The 23,210-nt window shown below is 42.9% G+C and overlaps 2 protein-coding genes across 2 annotated transcripts; one reads left to right on the forward strand and one right to left on the reverse strand.

Moving 5' to 3' along the window:
• Positions 1-3,225: 3,225 nt before the first annotated feature.
• LOC119648655 lies at positions 3,226-3,844 on the forward strand. The gene is made up of 3 exons (XM_038050431.1): positions 3,226-3,426; positions 3,477-3,591; positions 3,645-3,844. The coding sequence occupies exons 1-3, from the start codon at positions 3,327-3,329 to the stop codon at positions 3,754-3,756; spliced, it is 327 nt and encodes a 108-aa protein (XP_037906359.1). The 5' UTR covers positions 3,226-3,326; the 3' UTR covers positions 3,757-3,844.
• LOC119648596 (flocculation protein FLO11-like) lies at positions 3,840-22,892 on the reverse strand. Its single transcript, XM_038050365.1, has 4 exons — positions 22,795-22,892; positions 10,550-11,604; positions 10,234-10,320; positions 3,840-3,982 (listed from the first exon to the last, which is right to left on the reverse strand). Exons 1-4 carry the CDS (start codon positions 22,890-22,892, stop codon positions 3,915-3,917), a joined length of 1,308 nt encoding a protein of 435 aa, XP_037906293.1. The 3' UTR covers positions 3,840-3,914.
• Between the last annotated feature and the right edge of the window lie 318 nt (positions 22,893-23,210).

Consider the following 23,210-nt stretch of genomic DNA (forward strand, 5'->3'; position numbering starts at 1 on the left):
CGAGATGCTTTGCGACCACAACCAGTGCCACGTGGCCTCCTCCGGAACCGGAAGGTTGAGTACATCACTATGCATGATGTTCCGCAGTAGTGGGCCCAGTACAGAGCCCTATGGGACACCCGCGGAGACAACGTACTCTTTGGGTCCATCATCGGTATCATACTACAGTGTTCGCTCATGTAAATAGCTATCTGTAATAGCGGCGAGGTAGGCGGGAACACCAATCGTCACCAGAAACGTTCGTATAAGGTTCCAATTGGCCGAGTTGAATCCGTTCCTCACATCCAGGGTGACCACCACACAATATTTGCTGGTACAACCCCTTCCGTGAATTGCATATTCTGCCAAGCCAGTAACCATTTCGATGGCATCAATGGTTGATCTGGCTTTACAGAACCCATACTGCCTATCTGAAAGGCCCCCTTGGCTCTCGACGACAGGAAGTAGTGTATTATAAATAACCCGCTCCAACATATTCCCCATAGTGTCTAGAAGACATACGGGTCTATAGGAGGACGGTTCCCCTGGTGGTTTGCCAGCCTTAGGCAGAAGCACCAGTTTCTGCCGCTTCCACGGTGCTGGAAAGATACCCTCGAAAAGCTCCGGGAACATATCCGGTCTACATTTGACGACAAGTTTGAGGGCCTTATTCGGTATGCCGTCCAGACCCAGGGCTTTGTTGTCGCCTATTCGACTGCAGATCTCCAGCAGCTCGTCCCTGGTGACTGATGGAATCGGCGTCACATTCAGGGGACGCTGGAAAATGTTAGTACCCCGCTCTTGCTGGGGAAATAACCCCTGGATTATTTTCAACAAGAGCATAGGGCACGTGATCTGCGGAGATGATCGGTCTCTGAATCGCCCTGTCACGATTTTATAGGCGCTACCCCACGGATTTATGTCCGCTTCCAAACAGAGCTCCTTGAAACATTCCTTTTTATTCCGCTGGATGGCGAGCTTGAGGTTCTTGTGGGCTTCCCTATAGGCCTTTTGCCCTTGATCGATTCTATCTATTGCTCTCTGAGCCGTTCGTCTGGCTCTGAGGCAAATCGATCGAAGACCGGCAAGTTCACTATTCCACCAATAATTGGGTCATCTTGCGGAGAATGAGCATCTCCTAGGCATCGACGCGTCACACGCCTTAGAGATGGTTTGTGTAACATGCCTGCTTTACTAGGTAGGTCTAGCCACACTTCTATGAATGTTTACTCATCCATCGCTTTTACAGACCATCCTGGTGTTCTTTTGGATTTCGGCTTCCGGGGTGCTGGAATCCTGCCTTGTGGCTCCGTCCTTAGTTCAAGTCTGTCTGTCTGTCCGTCACATGCATTTTTCTCGCAGACGGTTATAGCGATTGGTATCAAATTTAGTACAAAGGTGGGAACTGTGAACGCTCACGCATACAGTGAGTTACATCCTGTTACGTCCAATTTAAGGGGGGGGGGGATTTTTTCTTCATCAAATATAGTCATGTGTCGGTTAGTACCTTTCAAAGCCGGTCTTAGTTTTGATATATGTTGGAAAGGTGCGAAGTGCGGGGGGTTGAAAGTGATCATTTCCTTAAGGGGGCCATTCTCAGAAACTACCCAACCGAAAAATCTGAAAAAAATCAGGAGACTGCCACTATATGGTGCCTGGGCTCCGAAATACCTTCCATACCCATATCTGTTCAAATAAATTTAATAATAGTATATTTTTTATAATTGGCTGCAAACAGTTTTTGTAAGCTGAAATAGGCTCTGTTGGCTGACAACAACCGTGCGCGGATTTCATGGTCGTACCGGATGCTTGATCTGGATGAAGGCAGTTTGTACGTCTCGAGTGGTTCTCCCCATGATATCAATATCGTCAGCATAGGCCAGTAGTTGGGTGGACTTAAAGAGGATCGTACCTCTTGCATTTACCTCAGCATCACGGATCACTTTGTCGACGGCCAGGTTAAAGACGACCCATGATAGGGCATCCCCTTGTCGTAGACCGTTGTTGATGTCGAATGGTCTTGAGAGTGATCCTGCTGCTTTTATCTGGCCTCGCAAATTGGTCAGGGTCAGCTTAGTCAGTCTTATCAATTTCGTCGGGATACCGAATTCTCTCATGGCCGTGTATAGTTTTACCCTGGCTATGCTATCATAGGCGGCTTTAAAGTCGATGAATAGATGTTGCAATTGGTGTCCATATTCCAACAGTTTTTCATCGCTTGTCGCAGAGAGAATATCTAAGATCTATTGCTGATTTGCCTGGATAGAAGCCCCTCTGGTATGGGCCAATGATGTTCTGGGCGTATGGGGCTATCCGGCCTAGCAAGATAGGGGAGAATATCTTATAGATGGTACTCAGCAACTACTTCTATAATGTTCATCAGGAAGCAATAAAAGCAACCTGCTCTGTTCATCTTTGACTTGATGAAAACTCCCTGTCCGTCCGCCGCCTTTATTTCAGCCCTCGACGGCTATTATCTGATGACCAATATCCAGCCTACGATATCTTTCTATCATCATCGAGACTTGAACTGTGAATTTCCATTGCTATAACCTAGTAATCCGTGACTGAATCGAAAGCATAGTGAGATTGACTATTGCCTTAACAAACTTTTAAGTGGGTATGGAGGTTTTCAGTTTATCTACACAAAATTGCGGAGGAATGATCTCCTGATTGTGTATTTTGCTATGGAGTGGTAGGCGACGCGGATCACACATTTTTCTCTTGTGGAAGGTGGGATAAGTTCCGTAAGAAGCTTTGTGCAGACACAGGGGAGCTCCCTCCCGACAACGTTCCATCTGTCAGATGTCGAGAAACATAGGCAAGTGGAATGATGTTGCGCATTACGTTCGAGCTTGTCTTGTTGCAAAGGAGATTGAGCGCGATTGGTTGACTAACGACTACCTTCCTTCTCTCCCGTTGGTGAAAGAAATTCCCTGACTTGAAGGCTCACTAAACCGGGAGAGCGGGAGGGCTAGTCCGAAGCAATGTGTTAAACGGTTCCAGAATAATTCTCTGATGACCGGGAGGTATTTGGTTGATAGTCCGACGATGTACCGTTGCGGAGTCCAACACTCGATGCACAAACGCATTCGCATACCCTATTCTAAAGAAATCTAGTATTCTAATCACTAATCCACTCCTACACGGAAATACCTCAATTACTTGTAGTGTGTACAATATTACATTCTGTGTCAAACATTCTACTGTCAGGATACTGTGTTCTGTAATTACTTTCATTACTACTATTTGCTAACTAGGCTTTGAACAAATTTTCTGACAAGATACTCGACATTTTAATATTTACCTTTAATGTAAACACGTTGCGAAAATTTATTCTACAAATCATGGTTCCCTCTCCCATGAACAAAATAACATTGTGCTATGGACCAAACGAATGCCTAGGAGTATACAAACGCCACCCTCAACGCTTGAACAGATTAACAAGTAAATACCTTTGGGTAACAATACAATTTTATTTCGATCCTTATTTTCAGCTGTTTTGACCACTCTGGGATTCGAAGTGAGCCTCGAACCAATCAATGACCGGGATCGTCTTATTATCAAACTCAATGGCGAACCGATATTCCGTTGTCGATTAAGTTTTTTGAGGTGAGATAGTAATGTCCCGTAAAAGGATGGCTTTTGTCACATAATTCCTCCAGGTACCAGCCCGACGCTAAGCATGATGAGACTCTCTCCCGAGCGGTTTTTGCCGCCTTAGAAGCCTGTGCAAGATTTCAATTGGCCATTGCACGAAGAACCCATTGTGTCTAGTCTCGAAGATTTGGAAATGTTAAAGATTGAAAAATTGTTCAATATAATTAGTATAATGTCACCAAAAATATAAATGTTAATATCACAATATTCGCTTGTATCAAAATTCAATTTACAAAATTATTTGCCACAATTATCGGAACACACTTGGCTCTGCTTCATCGGCGTTTTTTAGGGTCGTCATTGGTCAGTTGGTCAATTTCATATGTTAGATCGCATTCAATAACTGAAACGTAAAAAAGAATTTTTTCAGTGACATTAGTAGACTTGTAATCTGAAGAATACAAATGAAATAGTATATCGATGGTTCAAGCTCGCTTGACGCAAACAGTAAGTTGGTTGAACGTCAATATCTCGGCTTCGTTGCCCTGGGTTAGAATTCCACTTGTTATTAATGTCCTTGTGCTTGTCTCGCTGTTGTAGGTTTATCACATGCTCAGTAGTAATTAAGATGGTAATGAAGCATATAGGAAAAATAAAAAAATAGGAGGGAAGAGACTCTGGGGATTGGGGATGCCCTACTTTACGGAGAAGTGGAGCTCAGCCGACGGGAGTCTTCGCTCCATCTGGTCGGGTCCAAAGTAGAAATTGGAATCTATATAGACTAGAGGATCAATGCCCGTTAACAGTATCTATTTATGAGTCCACTATATTAATAAACACTTTGGTGTTGATATTCTTTAAACAAAGATGTTTATTTAGTGCGTTTCCGTATGTAGAAACGTAGTTTAGTAGAAAAAGTATCAACATTTACCACACAATTTATAATATTAACTGTGAAGCAGGCGGAGATTAGTGTTTTTCTAGATGAAACGGTCATTCAATTTAAAAGATTTAGCCTATATATATAAGAGGGGAAAATGTCAATTCAAGTTGTTTATTGGCCGTAGCTAGGATCATCTCATATTGAATAGTATTATCCAAAACTGCGCTATGGCCAAAAATATGAGCAACTCTGTTCAGTTTGGCGCTGCCAACATAGTTGGAATGATTTATCGTCAAATTTTTGCGTAAGAACTCTACCTGCTTTGCATTGGATATGTGATGGGGAAGTGCCGTCTCGTTGACCGTAACAAGAATGGTGAAAAGTTCGTGGATTTCATCAATGTTTACCGCCTTTTCGTCGTTTGCATACGAGCACTGGGGGGCCTGACACAGCGTCAGTTGGGTTTTGCCGGAGTGAGTGTGTATTACAAAAGGCATCTTGACATCGACCTCGAAAGAAATCTTCGTTTTATGATAGCTTATTTTCAGGTGCTTTTACTTGCAGGCGGACAGAGCGTCGGTTTCTCAAACTCAATAGGGGTCGTCCAGCAGTGGGAAAACTTATGACAAAGTAGCAATACTTCGGTAATTTTCGAATGTCTGTCAGGAGTCCTTGAGATAGATGTGACCCATCCAGAGTTACTTCCGTCTTTTGGTCAACACAGCAAAGATTATCTGGCCGGTACGTCAACGAAGTCCTTCGTTTGTTACTGACTTAGACCAAGGTCGTTCGACGATATGAACCAGCCAGAAGTTGATAGAAGCTTGGTGCCATTCAGTAGCAGTGATGGATACTTTCAATCTACTACTCCTGGCTAGTTAGGCAGATAGAGCATTTGTACGAAGGAACTTGAACTTAACGTTAATATTGAGATAGTTGCTTTTGCAGATTGTGGGCAACGAATACGAACTTCGAAGTGTTAATACGTTGAACGAGATCAAGTTTGGCCTCGCCTCGCCGGCAGAAGCTACGTTTATGAATTGTTTGGCCCCCTAATGCCAATAGAAGGAGCGCGATGACCCATTATGAGAGCTTTGGTCAGGATTTATCTTCAGTCCGATTCTGCTGACGTCCTTTTTCCAATGCAAAGCTATTTAGCCAAGATTGACTACTCGGTCAGAGAGCAAGCATAGAAACAGGGTAGTTAAAGTGTTTGAGGAAAGATATGATCACGTCACCGGTAACGAGAAAAAAAGTATTCGTGACAAAATGCAAACCTGGTAGATTTCACATTCGAGTTCAAATTCCTTTGAGATTTTATTTCGATGCAGCACGTGAAATTTTGAACCATCATATCTCTGACAGTAATTATTAATTTCTCCGGAATGCCACTCTTAAGTGCGACATTCTATCTGGAAGTTCTGGTGAGCTCAGAGCGGTAAAATTCATCAGGGATCCCGCTAACTTTGCTATCCGTCTCAGGCGGGAAGTTGACTATACTACTGCATCCAAAAAGTAAGACCAGCTTTCATGTATTTCAAAATTTATTTAAAAATTCTTGCAAATCTATTTCGCTCTCTTCAAAACGATCCCCTTCGAGGCTTTGTGGGATGGTTTTCAAATCGCGTAGCGATCCATGTAATATCTCTTCTAGCATTTCAAAATTATTTGCCTGGTCGAATTTTCGGCGAAAAAATTACGAAGAACGAGTCCTCTTTCTTGAAGAAATTGGGTTGTTTTGGCGCTAATTGAGACTCTACATGTTTTAGGCCCAAAATGTCTTTCAATGTGGTATTGGCAGACCCCTTCGAAATACCAACAGCATCAGCAAGGTCTCTAACAGTTATTTAACTATTGACAAGCAAAGTTCTTCGATTTTCTTGACTTGTTGTTCATTGGTAGAACTTGATGATCACTCGAGCATGGTCGCCAAAGGCATCTTTAACGTCTCTGCATCCGAAATTCTATTCCGCAGACAAACATCTTAATGCAACCTCTTTGCACAATATAATTAAACCAATCAAAAAAGCCAATAAAATTAAAAATAATGAATGCTTTGCAACTTACGGAAACTTACCTGGCCATACGGAAAAGGCTACTAACAGCACCGAAGAGTCCATTTGGACGAAGATAGAACCAAAGAAAAGTTGCAACAGAGAGCCTGGCCGGAGCTGCTGATAATAACCAAAACCAGCAAGGCGACGTACGCGGAAATCTTACGCAAGGTTCAAGCAGATGCTTCCCTGACTGATCTGACTGCAAATATCACGCAGATAAGATGTAAACAGAAAGATATTGGCAGAACCGAATTCAGTTCTTACAATGTTTTCTGACTCTCCGGTCCCTATGCATCTATTTGGTAGAAGATATGAAGCTATACCGAAGCGTAAAGAGAACTTGGATGTCTTCTACACCGCTCAAAAACAGAAGCCGGAGTCTACCTCCCGAGTCTTTTCTGAGGCACAATATGCAACGACTTTTCAAGCTAAAGTATAGTATATGCGGTCCTAAGGGCGGCAAACTGGATAATTGACGATCAGTTGAAGGGCAGGTGCATCCCAATGTGCAATGAGCACCAAGCTGCATCGAGGGCGTTGAATAATCCTTGATCACCTCCAAAATCGCTTGAACTTTATGTCTAGATTCAATACAGTACCCAGAGTAGGGGTACCTGGTCACTGAGTGTAGAGGGGAATTAAATCTCGGATGCCTCAGCAAAAGAGGGTTGAATATCTCCCATGCCAGCATCGGAATCAACAATTGGAGTATCAGTAGCATTGGATAAGGCTGTCTTCATAAACTGGGAACAAGCTTCCCATAATGACAAGTGGCAGAGTCTAAATGCTGCTGAACACACCAAACTTTTCCTGTCAGAACCAAACATGCATACCGCAAAGTTTATCATATCGAAGAGCAAGAAGACTTGCAGGAGTATTATGGGCAATCTGGCAGGCCGTAATTCACTAGCTGGACATATATTCAGAATAAAAATTATTCAGGATAATACGTGTGCCTTCCGTAATGGGGAAGCGGAATCCACAGAGCGTTTTCTATGTGAATGCTCCGCCTATTGATGTATCAGACATCAGATCTTTGGTGCCGATGTGCTCCATCCAATAACGGAAATCCTGCGAGATATTAACGAATATAATGGGTCACCACGCTCTGAGTGCTTAGAGACTATGCTTCTCCCCCACTACAAACACAAACACACCATAAAGTCTGAGATCTGCAAATCCTTGTAGACTGTATTAGGGATACAACCAGTGATTGTGCTACTGGTCTTCCTATAGAAGCAGTGAAAAGGCGATTGCACTAGGTAAAATACGTTTTGGATTGGGTGGTCTGCCGGACACGTGAACAGTCTCAATGTTTCGACGAAGAGGTTTTCGATTACGTAATCCCAATTTCTGGGGAATTTCAGAAATCGAGAAATGTCGCGAAAACTGCTTCAATTCTAGGAGACGCTCCCTGTACAAAAGAGATCAGATTGAGTCCGAGGAACTAGAATGCAACATAAAGACGCGATGAAAAAATTGCAAATAGCTATCAAACGAGTGATATACAATAGGTTGCTTCCAGTTGAAGAAATGGAAGGAGTCCTTTCTGACAAGCAGTTCGGATTTCGTAATGCCAGATCAACCTTCGACAGAATATGGTGCTGGTCTAGCACAGGCTGCAGTAGATGAAGACAAATGCTGTGCAGTGGTATCACTGGGTGTGAAAAATTAGCAAAATGAAAAGCTGTATTGCGACTCCAACGATGGATTGAAAATATTCCCGACAGCTTGCGATGTGCCAAAGGGTTCTGTCCTAGGTCTTTTCCTATTGCTAATTATGTATGATGGAGTGTCAACAGTATGTCTTTCCAACAGCGTGACAACCATTGGCTTTGCGGGTGATTTGGATTTCAATAGTAGCAAAACGCCAAGCAGATTTCGAGATTTACGTAAACGAAGCGATATTGGAGATAAATTCTTGGTGAGGAAATTCCGGCCTACTACTGACTGAAAATAAAACAGAAATAGTTCTAATCAGCAAGAGAAGGACGGAAACAATCGTGAAAATTAGAGTTGACGAACAAATAAATTACTCCCAATTAGCGCTTAAATCTTGGGAGTAATAATCGACAAAAGGCTTAGCTTCAACAAATACATTAAATGTGCAGCATCTAATGCGTCTTCCATCGCTATAACGATCTCGAGAATATTGCCGAACATTGGTGGGCCAAGACAAAGCTGACATCTTCTTCTTACAAGGGTCAGTTTTGTGCTACGCTACGCAGCTCCGGTAAAGGCAACTGTGCTGAGGAATAAAATAAACTGTAGGAAACTAGGAATGGCGTATCGGCTAAGTGCACTCTGTATATACCGTGCTTACCGAACAACATCAGGAGAAGCAGTAAGCGTATTAGCAGGAATGCTCCCCATAGGCATCCTAGCGAGCGAAGGCCGGCGCCTCTGCCATAAATTGTATGCAACCGGGGAGTTTGGTGCATTTCGACGGCAGCTGGCACCGCGAAAGGCGAATCACAAACTAGTCGTTGGACATACAGCATTATTCCTGACATTCAAAAGTGGATTGGACGAAGCCACCGGGAAATAAATCACGAGCTGGCACAATTCCTGAGCGGACATGGATTTTATCGTGCATACCTACGTCAATTTGGGCACGATGATTCACCACACTGCCCAAGATACGGTAATATGGCTGTAAATGTGGAGCATATTGTGTTTGATTGCCCCAGATTTACAATGCTTCGGGCGAAATTGGAGACTGTCGTAGAGAGGTGGTTAACACCTGAAAATATTGTGAGTTCATGCTGGAGTCAACGAAAGCTTGGAAACAAGTCAAGTGTTAGGCAATATCCACGAGCATCTTAGGCAGGAAGAATTCCGAAGAAAACAAGAAAGAGAGAGAACCACAACGAGTCACACTTAAGGACCGACGCACAGTTAAAAGTCTCGCGACGAGATCAGTCCCGCGGGGATAGTGGAAGTAGAAAGAAGTGGTTTTGGCGAGTAAGAGTCTCACATAACTGCATGGCAGGAGCTAATAATATGTTTCGAACCTTTCCACCTTCCATCGAGGAAAAAACAGGCAGTAAACCGATTTTAATGTTGAAAAAAAAAACCTTCAAAAGCGTGATGATCGAGGTGAGATATGTATCAGATCCAAGCCCTTAAATGCATCTTATTCCGTTATCTGTTCAAATAATATCTGTCCCCACTGGTTTTATCAGATGCTTTCTTTTCGAAGTCATGGAGTTTTGGCGCCGATGGACGGGGTGAAAACCATGAAAACCACAATTTCTTGCGCTTCAGGTGCTTGGATCCATTTCTTGGCCTCGGGCCATAATTCGGTGCATTGCTTTTCTATCCTCCTTTAGTTCAGTTGACGGGACACATATTTTCCTGCTCTGTAGATCTCCCTCATGGCAGGTAGATGTCGAGCTTATTCGCCAGTTTTTACTGACTTGACTTGTAATCCTGGTTTAATAATGCTGACAAAATGACGTTTTCAGTTGATTCTTCTCTTGATTGAACAAGAACAACAACATGTGCCGTAAATGCTGCTTATAAGAGATTATACGAGTTGTAGTCATGAAGAAGGGACGCAAGGCTTTTCATACTCCAAGCGTCTGGCTTTCGACTTCCCAATGAGTAAAGTACTTCAATCTAAGGACAGCCATTTACAAAATGAAATAATGTCTCGGATACGTGAACTGGATTTAAGGATTAAATAAATCAGATTAAAAGTAAAATACTTACAAAAGGTTCGCTTGTCTTCTGTGCTCAATGGGGTTCGCTTGGGTAATTTTTTCTTCACATCCGTCATAAGGATGTCTAGTGGAACATCTGAAATACAATAGTTAAATTATTCGAAGCGAAAATACATGTATAAAGCCAAGATTCCGATTACAAAAGTGTCAAGGTTTCACATAAAGAGGATTTTGGAAGTCTCCAGGTTTAACAAAATGATAGCCACTTCGAGTACGGAAGTTTAGGCATCCGCGTAGATATATTTCTACCTCATTATAATTTTCGGTATATGTACGTATCTTCAAACTTTGCTCATTACACTTACCTGCATTCAATGTGTCGGTAGGGGTTCCTGCTTCTTCAAAATTCGAATGGGGCAGTGATGAGGTACCGGACGTTGACTGAGTAGATGCTGCCATCACAGGAGAATCTGAAACTGTTGCCTGCGCTTCTGGAAGAGTGTGTGGTGCAGTTGCGCCTGAAGTTGATGTGATCGATTCTGACCTTGGAGTTGGCTCTGATGCTGCTGACTTTGCCACTGCTCCTGAAATTGGAGTTGTCGTTGTAGTTGTACCTGAAGGCGCAGTGGGTTTCGGTCTTGTAGCTAACCCAGATGGGTTGGGACTTGACAATGAGGTTGGTGCTGATTTCGAATCTGAATCCAATTTCTTTGAAGTGGGTTTTGAGCCTATATTTGATTTTGATGCGGTTTCTGGTATTAACACTGTTTGTGATCCTACTACTGCTGGTTTGGCGGAGCTGTTACTCAGCATTGTGCTTGTCTTTGACTCAGCGCCTGGAGTTGAGGTTGATGTCGATCGTGTACCCTGAGTTGGCATTTCTTTCGGTCCTTGATCTGGCTTAACTGTGGTATTTGACTCCATATTCAGTTTTACATCTGCTCCTGATGAAAATGTAGACGTTGGCCCGGAACTTGGTGAACTTGACTCTGGCTTAGTTGGGCTGGAATTAGACCCTGCGCTTGGTTTTGATTGTGCATCAGGGGTTGGTTTTGTCGTCGGCCCTGGACTTGATGTTGTGCTTGATGGTACTTGCGTCCCTGCCTGTGGTTTGGCTAGGTTGGCACTTGGTCCTCCACTTGATTTTGGGGCTGGTATTGGATCTTCCGGTGTCTCAGGATAACTTGTACCTGGTTCACCTGAAGAATCGTTGGGTGAAGATGGAACATCACTTTTAGTACTACCACTGTCGGATTGTTTATCTGATTCTTTTTGTTTCTTAGACGCCTTGTCTGTAGATTTAGGTGGTGTTAGCTTATACTCTTCCCCGACCACACATGACAATACGCGCTCTAATTCATAATCGTGTTGTTTTTTGTTTCCAGTTGCTGGTGCAGAACTTGGATTACGACCAACATAGCTTTAAAAAACAAATGTGAAAGAATAGGATTTTAAAATGTAATCTTTTAACAGAAATTGTTTTAAATTCCGATTATTTGTGGTCAGTTCAATTCAGTCTGGAAAAAATATTCCTTTAAATTATCTCGCTCAAATCTCTATAAAACGAACCAAAAAATGCGTTGCGGGATATACTGAGGCCGATGTTTCAAAGCAGAAGCAGCACTATACCCTAAAAACGAGGAGTAGACTTTTTTCTTGAGACATAGAACAATCTTTCAGTGGCTGAAGAGCAACTTGACGAGCGCATCGAATAGTCAAAACTGTATTGAGCAGTTTTTAATAACCTCGAAAATTGTTTGGGAATGTAGCAAGCGTTAAAACTCTTCTAGATTCAATACAGTGGAACTAATCTGAGTACTAGGCCACTTTGATATTGACGGAAATGAAATCTCGGATGGAGGCTTCGATTTCTCCCCAGCAACGATTACTGTTACTTTCAGGAACTGACAAGTGGCAGGACCTTAATGCCGCTAAACTCGAAAATCAAACGATGATGACGTGCAGAAGTTTTGGGGGCATTCTGAAGGGTTATAATTCACTCATAAGGGCCTATGACAACAATTCGTGTGGGACATATTTAAAAATTGGGCTCGACTTTTTGAACAGCATAAACAAGATATTATGAAATTGTCCCAAGCTCCCCCAGTCTGGCTACCATAATACCATAGGACTACAAGCAGCCCCTGAAAAAAAATGGAAAATCTTGGTAGAAAAAGCAATCGCAGCAATAATAGTCCACCGCCTTGTCATTGGTAGCACATTGTTCCAGCACAGAGCCTGCCAGTTTCAACTGACCGACGCCGTAAAAGCAATCAAATCGACCACTTCGCGATCAGCAGTTGATTTAGGAATTGTCCCTGGATGTGCGTAACAAGAGAAGCGCTGACATCGGCCTCGAAAGGGATCACCATCTGATGGTGCATGTTGCGACCGCCACGTCTTGCATAATTCAAGAGTTGCGAACGAACAAATCCAACATCTACTGCTTGTATTATTCAACTGTCGCTCGACAATGGGATAGCTATCTTGCTGACCAGATGGCAGATACGCTAAGAAACCCGCCTGAGAATATCGATGAGCATTGGGCTCGGGTGGTAACGTTCCGCAGGGGTGACATAAGATTTGGTTGACTGCAGAATCGTGGAAGCAGATTAATGAACAGAAGGGAAGGCTCTATTGACCGCTTTGAGTGATGGCGGGCGTGACGCGTTTCATACTGAGCGATATCCCAGGAAATTAAGGATAGTGTGTGACGTGACAAAAGAGAATTTGCTATTGCGCTGATTAGGGAAGCGGAAGACGCCACAGAACGCAATGGTTTCAGAAGTGTATAGCGTATCACAAGAAAGCTAGCATGTGATCGCAAATCTTCCGATGATGTGGTAAAGTACGTTAACGGTCGACTTCTCATCCACGATAACGGCTAACTGAACACGTGAAAAGAATAGTTCATCACGGTTCTTAACCGTAACATGAAATGGCTAGTCATCGTGACATGCGGATACCGGCCGTTCCTCCAAGCAAAACAAAAATAATTTTGGCAATCAATGCACGCAAACGCAGTAAAGCCGCTGCGTTTGATGGTCTCCCGCGGGGTTATTTATCGCTGCACCTGTAGTTACTGCTGACCTCCCACTCGTACGGAAATCTTAGAAATCTGAAAACTTTCCCACAGAGTGAAAACAGGGATGATTGTTATGATTCCAAAGAAGGGTACCTGTTTTGAGTATGACAATTCCAGGAGTATCCGCGTGCTGCCATTGCAAAGATAATAGATCAAAGAACACCTAAAAAGCTTAATCGGCAGAGCGTAGGCTGGTTTCCGCTCCGGATCCTTCTGTATTGACCACATTAACACCTTACGGATCATTGTGGAACAGTGCATGGAGTTTAGATCTTCGCTGCCTCCGCTCTTTATCGATTTCTAGAAAGCTCCCAATAGCGTGAACAGGGTGTGTATCTGGAGTGCTCTACGCAGGAGGGGCATTCCAGGGAAACTAGTAGCTATTATCAGAGCGATATATGATAACACAAAATGCCACGTTCTGCGCCGAGGTAAAATCACGAAGGATTTGAGATCCAAAATGAAGTCCGGCTGGGTTGCATCTTGTTACCCATATTATTTCTTTTTGCTATCAGGAACGATCTTCACGCTGCTTTGTCCGGAAGACGTGGAGGAGTTCAATGGACTACGACATCTTTTCTCAGACAGCCCGCAAGTGGCCGTGGATAGTTTATACTTTGAAGCAGGACAATTGCATTGCTAGCTGCGCCATACAGTGGAACTCTCCCAAGAACGCCAACGAGTGGGTCGCAGAACAGTAGACGAGGAGTGCGGGCATCTCGGGAAGTCCTGGCAGAGCTGAAGCGCCACTGTGTAAGAAAGCTAGGTTTTGGGTTCAGTTATCTACAGTTGATGACAATGTAGTCAGACTAGCAATCACAACAGCATTTGGGTAATTTAAATTCATTCCTATACATTCTGGATTCCGAGACATAGCGCGTGACACTGCGAAAATGCCCAAGACTAACCTTTTTACAAAAGCAGTATATAAATGCAGAGATTCGCAGAAATGATCATTTTCTACAACTGATATCTACAGACATCAACTTCATGTGTACATATGTAAGTATTACATTTTTAAGGTTTTGTGTGAAGCAAAACCTTATTAAAATCAGTTCAATGTCTGTCTGTCCGACTGTCTGTCACACCCGATTTACTCGGAAACAGCTGAACAGATTGTCACGAGATTTGGTGAGAAGATGCAGCGAGTGGCGCCATTTTGTGTTGAGTTTTAAAGGGGGCTCTCCATACATGCGAAAGAGGGATTCAAATTTTTTTCACCGAATATGCTCATGTGCGGTATCTAATGACAGTACTTTTCAAAACTGATCTTATTTCTGATGTTGGATGAAACATAGGGGAAGCAGGGCTCAAAATGTGCACTCCAAAAAGTGAAATAGGTCTCATTCTCAGAACCTACCCAACCGAAAAATTTGAAAAAAATCTCAATGATGCAACTATCCGAAATCTAGGCCTCAAAATACATCCCATTCTAATATCGGCACAAATAAAGTTAATATAGTATATTATCATGTTTTAGAAATGTACCGCGAAACCCCTGTTAAGTTCATCCCAAGTACAAAATTTGAGATCGCAATTCTGTAAAGTTTGGCGGCAATCCGATTATTATTAAGAAAGTTATAGAAGGTAAAATTTTCGCATTTCAAGTAAATTTATGGCACCCTAACACGTATATGAGGTCATCATCATATAAAGTGAACTTATATGAACTGGGGACGTTTTAGTTTCCCTTTTTTAGCTTTTTTAAGTTATTTGAATATCAGCGTCAATTACTCGAGGTAGATATGTGTATGTATATGTACTCGTATGTGCTAATAAAGCTTGACGTACAAACTGCCTTCATCCAGATCGAGCAGGCGGCGCGAGATCTTGGGCTGCACATCAACGAAGGCAAGACAAAGTATATGGTGACAACGTCAGTACCAAAAATCAACCAACCAACAACATCAAACCGCACTGGTCAAACGGGAAGAATAAAGATAGGAGAATACAACTTTGAGACCGTTGATAATTTCTCCTATCTAGGGTCGAAAATCACAACCGATAACAGCTACGATGATGAAATCCGCGCACGGTTGTTGTCAGCCAGCAGGGCCTATTTCAGCTTACAAAAACTGTTCTGCTCGAAACGTCTCACCATAGGGTCAAAGCTCTTACTGTACAAGACTATGATCTTGCCAGTCCTCATGTATTCCTCGGAAACTTGGGTTCTTAGCAAGAAAAATTGGGAACTCTTGGCCGCGTTCGAGAGAAGAATCCTCCGAAGAATTTTTGGTCCCCTACATGAGGATGGACGATTCCGTAGCCTACAATACGACGAAATCTATGAGCGATACCATGACCGGCAGGGTTGTGGATAAAATCCGGCTCAATAGGTTACGGTGGGTGGGTCACTTAATCCGTATGGATGAGGCTGATCCCACCCGGAAAGTCTATAAGGGCAATATCTATGGTAGAAAAAGAAGACGAGGCAGACCCTGCCTAAGACGGAGTGATGGCGTAGGTCAGGACGCCAGACAACTTTTAGCGATATCTAATTGGTGGACCTCGGCGCAAAACCGGGATGTCTGGAGTTCCTTATTAAGGCAGGCCTAGACCGGATACCGGTTGTTGCGCCGTTGATGATGATTCAAGGGCTAGGTATCATCATCATCAAGACAAGGGCTAGGTATCGATGCCACTAATCTTGAGGAGATATCTTTGAAACTTTGGCCATAGCTGCCAGTGAATTTAAGACTGCTCGCGGTACTGGCAGAACATTATGCATCTGCAAGACGATTTGAGCTTATGCCTCAATACCCCAGGACCACTAGTTATACGTGAGGAAAATCGCATTACCCTACAATAATTGACAGGTATCCACTCTCACCAGATGATAGCCCCATACAAGAGGCTACTGTTGCAACTACCATCCGAGCATTCTGCAAATACTGAATGGATAGACGTGGTATACTTCGCTACATCACAATGGTCATATTCGGACAACAAATCTGACAATTACTATGGCAAACGAAGATGCATCAAAATTTGGCACTGCACATCATGGATCGTTTTAAATTTAAAAAGTAAATTTATTTGAAGTATATAGTTAAAAAAGCCCAAGGACCCTCTTCCCGCCCAACCGGACCGAGGGGCGACCAACCTAAGGATGGGCTGAAGGCAACATCCAAAGGCCCGCATCACAGCGATGATGCGTTTTAACGCAAAGTGTGTGCGACCATGCGAAAATGTATTACTACATCCCGATTGTCGCAAACACTTCAGCCAATGACGCGGAGGTTCTACACTACAGAAACATGGATCTTATATCGAAGACAGTGCGGATCAAGATTGAAACCCATTAGGTCAGATTGTTACCGGACAGGACTCTTCAGACTATAGCACAGGTTGCAGGGATAACCGCTTTTTGCATCTCCATGTATAGTCCAGCCCTAAGATCGAGCGTTTTCAGCGCTTTATGTAAGTTCTGCGGGACTAATCCCGTCGCTGAAATTACTACTGGGACTACTTCGATCTTTTGTAGTCTCCAAGTCTGCTTTATATCGTCTGCCAAGGGGCCGTAGTTCTGGATTTTTTCGTGCTGTTTTTCAACAGTGTTCCAGTCCAACGGTACGGCTGCATCGATTATAAAGCTTATGATGATTAACACTGTGGTTAATGGCAATAGTGTGATCCCACAGTAGTTTGATCCGATCATTTTCCAAGATTCTCTGCGGAGTATACTTATAGTAAGGATGGTAGGTTGCCACTAAGTTATACTTCAACGCAAAGTTTTGATGGAGAATCTTGCAGACGGAGTTATGACGATTGGTGTACTCGGTACCGCTCAACATCCTGCACGCAGATGTTATGTGCTGGATGGTCTCCTCTTCACAGTTGCATAACCTACAACTGGAGTTGGTGATTGAGGAGTCGTGAAGAATGTACCGTTTATAATTTTTTGTTGGGAGCGAAGCATCCTGAATTGAAGTTAGGAATGCTTCGATCTCATAGAAAAGTACACCATTTGTCAACCATTTGTTGGAGGCTTCGATGTCAATGCCTGACAACAACAAATTTTTGATATGACCTCCGTGAATGGGTTTCTCTTTCCACATGTCGATCTTCTGTTGGACTGAACTTGACATGGGATCCCATTCTCTGCTTCTCAAGTTCAATAGAGATAATTTACTATCTACCATGACGGTAGCCTGATGTATTTGGCTAGGTGATTGTTTCTCATAGAAAAACTCACGAAGAGAATGCACTTGATTGTAGTGCAACGTTTGTAAATCAATACCCCCTTCCTCCCTGATGATATGGGATAGTGATCCTCAATTTTTCGGCAGCTCTATTGTGCATGTTGTTGTTTGCAAGAACTACCCTTACCCGTCTATTGACAGATTCTAAATCAGTATTACTCCACTGTATCACACCGAAAGTGTATAGAAGGACGGGAATGGCGAAGGTGTTGATTGCCATGATTTTATTTTTCCTGTACAGCTCAGCTTTAAGGACAAGATCCAGACGTCGTTCAAATTCCCCCAGCAACTTAGATTTGATTATTGCCACAGCAGGTGTTGTTGCCTGCAATATGTCGAGGTATTTGTAGACGTCGTTCGAATTCATACCCTCAATTCGGATGTTATTTTGGCTGTATCCTTCGTTGTCGGTGTGTTTTCCCCGAACAATTGTTTTCATGCGCCATTTTTCCAAACGCAACTGCATGCCGATATCCCTGCTGAACTGGATGATGACGTCCACCAAGGAGCGAAGTTGGTTCTCGTCTTTGGCATACAATTTGATGTCGTCAATGTACACTAAATGGCTTAATGTACATTTCGACAATATGCCATGCTTGACTTGGAATCCGTATTTGTTTTCATGCAAAAGATGGGATAGTGGATTCAAAGCCAAACAAAACCACAGTGGGCTTAGAGAGTCGCCTTGGAAAATGCCACGCCAAATTGGTATCTCTCCTGATGTTTGTGAGGATTCCGATAGCTTCGTGCTCCAATTCTCCATTACTGTTCTCAGAAGAAGAACGACATTCGGGTTGATTTTATACAAGCGTAACACTTGTAGAACCACGAATGTGATATAGAGTCAAAGGCTGATTTATAATCGATGTAGGCTGTCGAGATATTTCGTTTCTGATGGACAGCCTGCTTTACAGCTACCGTATCGATTATAAGCTGTTCTTTGCAGCCTCGGGAGCCTTTTGCGCATCCTTTTTGCTCCTCACTGGTGGCAGTGGAATTTGCATCGTGATTTGACGTCGGATACCAATCGACTCAGCTGTGAATGAGTACCTGAGTCAAATCAGGGTAATAATCTCGAGCGAGCGCAATGCTGACCACATTGCCTCCTAGTGTACCGTTACGGTCTTGAATGAAGTGCTCTAACCCACTTCAAAGCCCTGATTCAATATGGATTGTTGCGCCAACGATTATTATTATTATTATTATTTTTGCTCCTCAGCTATCAATTTATGAACATCAAGATGTTTTGAGATGTTCGCGCACAGAACTGAAGTGAAGACCTTGTAGATGGTAGGAAGACAAGTAATTGATCGACATTTTGAAGGACAAGAGGCACCCTGTTCCTTGGGGATGAGGAAGGTTATCCCCTTGGTGAAAAATGGTGGAACTAAATCAGGATCGGCAATCATCTGATTAAATTGATTTGCCAATATCCTGTGAGTGCTCTTGAACCACTTCCGCCAGAAGTTGTGAATCTTGTCAACTACTGGCGCCTTCCAGTTACCTGCTTTGTCAAGGGCTGCTTCTACATCGACTTCAGTTACGTCAGGCATGGTCATTTCGGGGAGGGCCTCGCATGAACGCATAAGGTGTGGGAGCCACGCTGCTTCTAAATTGCAACGGCTGGATTCGCTCCAAACACTTCTCCAGAAGTTTTCTGCCTGATCCAGATCGAGGTTACTTTCCCTATCTGAGTTGGTGAGATTTTTGTAGAATCCCGGTTGGTTCTGGAAGAACAAGGTGTTGTCTGTCCTTCGCTGAAAGCTTTTCTGATACCTACGGATGCGATTGGAGCATACCGCAAGTTTCTGCTTCAGCACCTCGAGGATTTCTTCGATTGGCATATCATTGGACAGATGGTAGTTTCCAATGATGTTCGCAGCGCATCTGTGCACTCTTGGTGATGGATTTCCAAGGAGTGCTTGCGTCACACGACCAATCTCCTTTCTCAAATTTTCGACTCTTTTGTTGAGTCGAAACACCCAGAACGGTAAAGTCCTTCTGCGCATACCTCTGTTATTCGCTCTAAGATGTTGGTTATGGAGACGAATAACCGTGGCAGCTGCAACGTAAATCAGGCTGTGAACCTCTGTAGCAGTAATCTCGCTAGCCAAACGATCAGCCAAAATTCTGTCAACGGCAGCAATGATATTAGTAGTTGCCGAAGTAAACTTCAGTTTTGGGATCTTTGGCCTAGCGTCTGGGAGAATCTCAGCATACTCTGTGAATGCGACCTGGAATGCGGTCAAAGCCTCATTATAAATTGGGTCGACATCCCCAGTTACTAAGCTTCTCCTGACTACTGGATTCATGGAGTGCCTTACAGGTGGAGTACTTGTGTCACTCCTTTGACTAGTCCGGTAATTTGATGACTCCAGCCCGAGCTCAAGTGAACCCTCTTGAAAGATTTGTTGCCTAGTTGGTAAGGCAACTCGGTTGTTATTCACTATCACCCGGTATTAATTGACAACGTTCTGCTCCGCAACATGACTGAGTTCCGGGAAGCGGGTTATGAACGCATCATGTAGTCGATGTGTGTACCCTGATGGATTCTGTTCCAAATCCGTGGCACGGTAATAGGCGCGGACGATAAATTCGTTAAGTTGGTTCGTCCAAACCATAGGACGCCTAGGTGTCCCGTCCCTGGTGGTTGACGGCATAACCGCTAAAACATCCAAGGACGAAGAGCCGCTCTGGTGTTGTTGAACGACCCTTAACCGTGTTGGGTACTGTCTTCGTCTCCCTGGGGTCCTATTAAAAGAATTTGAAATATTTTCCCCAATTCTGTTCCCACGAGTGTTGGGGAGGCAGTCAACCCTGCAACAGAGCCCCAATGTTGCAATGTCCCATGGTTACCTCAAAAGGTAGGGAAGGTATTTGGAGGGGAGCCACTGAAATACAGTGTAACGTTACTGCAATTCATTCGATAGGCGCGTCGATCCCTTCACCCCGGATTACGGGTTTGTTAAGGAGGTTTACTCCCCCTGAACGGGAAGAATCTGTAAGGGAGGACGAACACAAAGGGAAACGTTCTGCTTGTCCGCGGCTGCTTATTTATAAGATTAACTTGCGATATTCGTAGCTGACCCAGTGGGGCATGTCATTATCCGCAACCCATGACACGCACCTGGCCGCATGCAGCTCTGCGTTTGCAACTCAGGTGAGAATAAACCTGGTACGCCAGGTATATATATATATATAGCAATGCAGACGAAAAGTTAAATAAAATTAAACTGAAAGAAAAAACTAAAATTAATCAACTGGCCTTTAAAGGTTCCCAAAATTATTAATTTACATTAATTCTAGAAAAATTCAAAACAAGACAATAGATTATTATTAAACAACATTTTTTCAAGACATTATTTTTATTAATAAAAATGGACACCACAATATTCAATTATAACTACCTATTGATAAATATAACTGGGAAATGGTCCATAAATCATACTTCATTCCGATCATCCGCAGTGAACATGGTGCCTACGCTACTTCTAGGCCATTGCTCAACGCCAAGAGAAGACTTGATACAGCACCATCGGATTGGTCTATGAAACAGGTTTAAGGTTGCTTAAAGAATTACTCACTGCATGGCAATCAATGGGTAGCGGAAAGACTGAAAACAACGCTGAAAATAAAATTGTGCAGCTGACTTCGATCATTATCAGTCAGGACGAATCTACTGCCTACAAGATTGTTCTTCCTTCCCACGCATCTTTCTACATGCTGGCATCAATCGACTTCTGAAAATGTTTTATACAAACTTTTAAAAGCTGTCAGGTGTTCAGAGAAATACTACATCATTCAATTTGGAATATTTAGTGAGCTGACCGGAAAAAACACATCCTCCAATATTAAACCGCTTGGACCAGGAAAGCAACGTCATACAAAACCTACGGGGTGTCGCGCCTTAAGGTCTGTGGGAAAACTGTCGAACTCGGTATGGGTATCTTTTCTTCAATTGTAATACGTATCTAGATAGGATAAAGAAAAAGAAGAAGAAGATAATAGGGCGCCGCCTTAGGGTAGTTGGTAGCATCACTTCTACATTGGCGTCACGTGAACTTCCAGAAGGTTTGTCAAAGCGCAAGACAAGGGAGTGAACTATTCTCTAGAGTCCTACTCTTCTGACTCGCTTTTACCCTAAATATCTAGTTTAATTAGCTGCACCTCTTTTCCCCTCATCCTTTTTTAGCCATGCATCGTATTTTTTTTCTATTTATATATAGTAGTACCTATATTTTAGCAAAATAAAACATAAATAATTCCAACGTCCCAGCCAATTCTTAAAACACAATAATACTTAACAATACGACCAGAAACGTGTCAAACAAAAAAATAAAAATCTTCTGAATTTCAATGAATTCAGAGGAAACCTGTACATTTGCCAAAAAGATGATTATCGAGTGCCAAGAAATCGTCTAGTCTGCAGCCATCGACCACACTTTTTAACTTCTCTGTTCACCTCTTCCGTTTTGAATTCTTTGGCCCAACGGCGAGGAATCGTCATATTTCCCAGATTGCGCCGCTAGCCATCTAAGTGCCAGCCATTCCGACGATTTTATTTATTGCAAATATTTCTAATAAATTCATAAGTGCAATTTTCTTGTAATGAGAATGCATAGTTTACATTGACGGCGGAATTCGACGAATTCCTGTGTTCAAGTGTTCGATATATACATTTTGGGTGAAGTGCAGTTTATTTAACGAAATACTTGTGCAGGTCATAAACATTTCAGTTTGCGAAACCTTGAAAATTATTGAAAATACAGAGCAAAGATGATAGGAATAGTGATTCCTATAGGGAAAATGTGAGAGGTGGTATTTCCGTCTGGCGCTTACGTAGGAGTATAGGAATTGGGTGTGATGCACTTGGTATTTTTGGTGAATTGAGTTGCTTGAAAGGAAGTGAGACAGCCAGTATTGGCACCCGCGAAATCTGCACAAATATGGTAATGCAGTACCATACCAGTAGTTAGAGGAAAGCATCATTGGAAAATCTCTAGCAAATGATACAATCGCTGAAGCTTTCTCGGCAATAGCTTTAGATTTCTAGCACTTTAGCTTGAGTTGATAAAGGACAAAAAGATTTCAACTTTCGCTAGACCGTTGATATTTTGGGTAAAGGTCGAATTTTCAACCCCATTCCCAGAGGGAATGAAGAGTTTATGATGGAGGAAGGAGGAGTTCCCTCCCCCGCTCTTCAATTCCAATGAAAACTCTTTGCGGTCCCACCCTGATTAAAAAGTAATGGCCCCTTAAATGCAAACAATATCTTTATATCGGAATTGTCTACGTGCCCCCCCAACCTGACGAAGGTACTTACGATGAGGTAATTGATATAATTACTTCCTTCGCAGCTTCCTTAGAAGATGCCAGGATAATTATGTTTGATGACTTCAACCGCCCGAATATTAGGTTCATTTTCGATGAAAATTACAATTGCCTGCTCCTTGTCAATTGTCTTGACCCCATTGACTTCACTCTCATCAGTGCATTTTCTGGCAATGATTTATAGCAAGTTATTCCTACTCCAAATCTAAACGGAAAATGGGTAAATTTAATCTTTACCAATGTTTATGACGAAGTAGCCACCACTTTGTCGAACTAATGACGTCGAGAATATTTTCTCTAACTCTCCCCATCACTCAGCCCTTACAATTGAACTCACCGCCATGGATGCTCCCCTTATCCATTCGTACAATAATGAAATTGTATATGACTTTTTAAATGCTGATTATT

This window comes from Hermetia illucens, chromosome 2, assembly GCF_905115235.1.
Source record: "Hermetia illucens chromosome 2, iHerIll2.2.curated.20191125, whole genome shotgun sequence".
Taxonomy (NCBI): domain Eukaryota; kingdom Metazoa; phylum Arthropoda; class Insecta; order Diptera; family Stratiomyidae; genus Hermetia; species Hermetia illucens.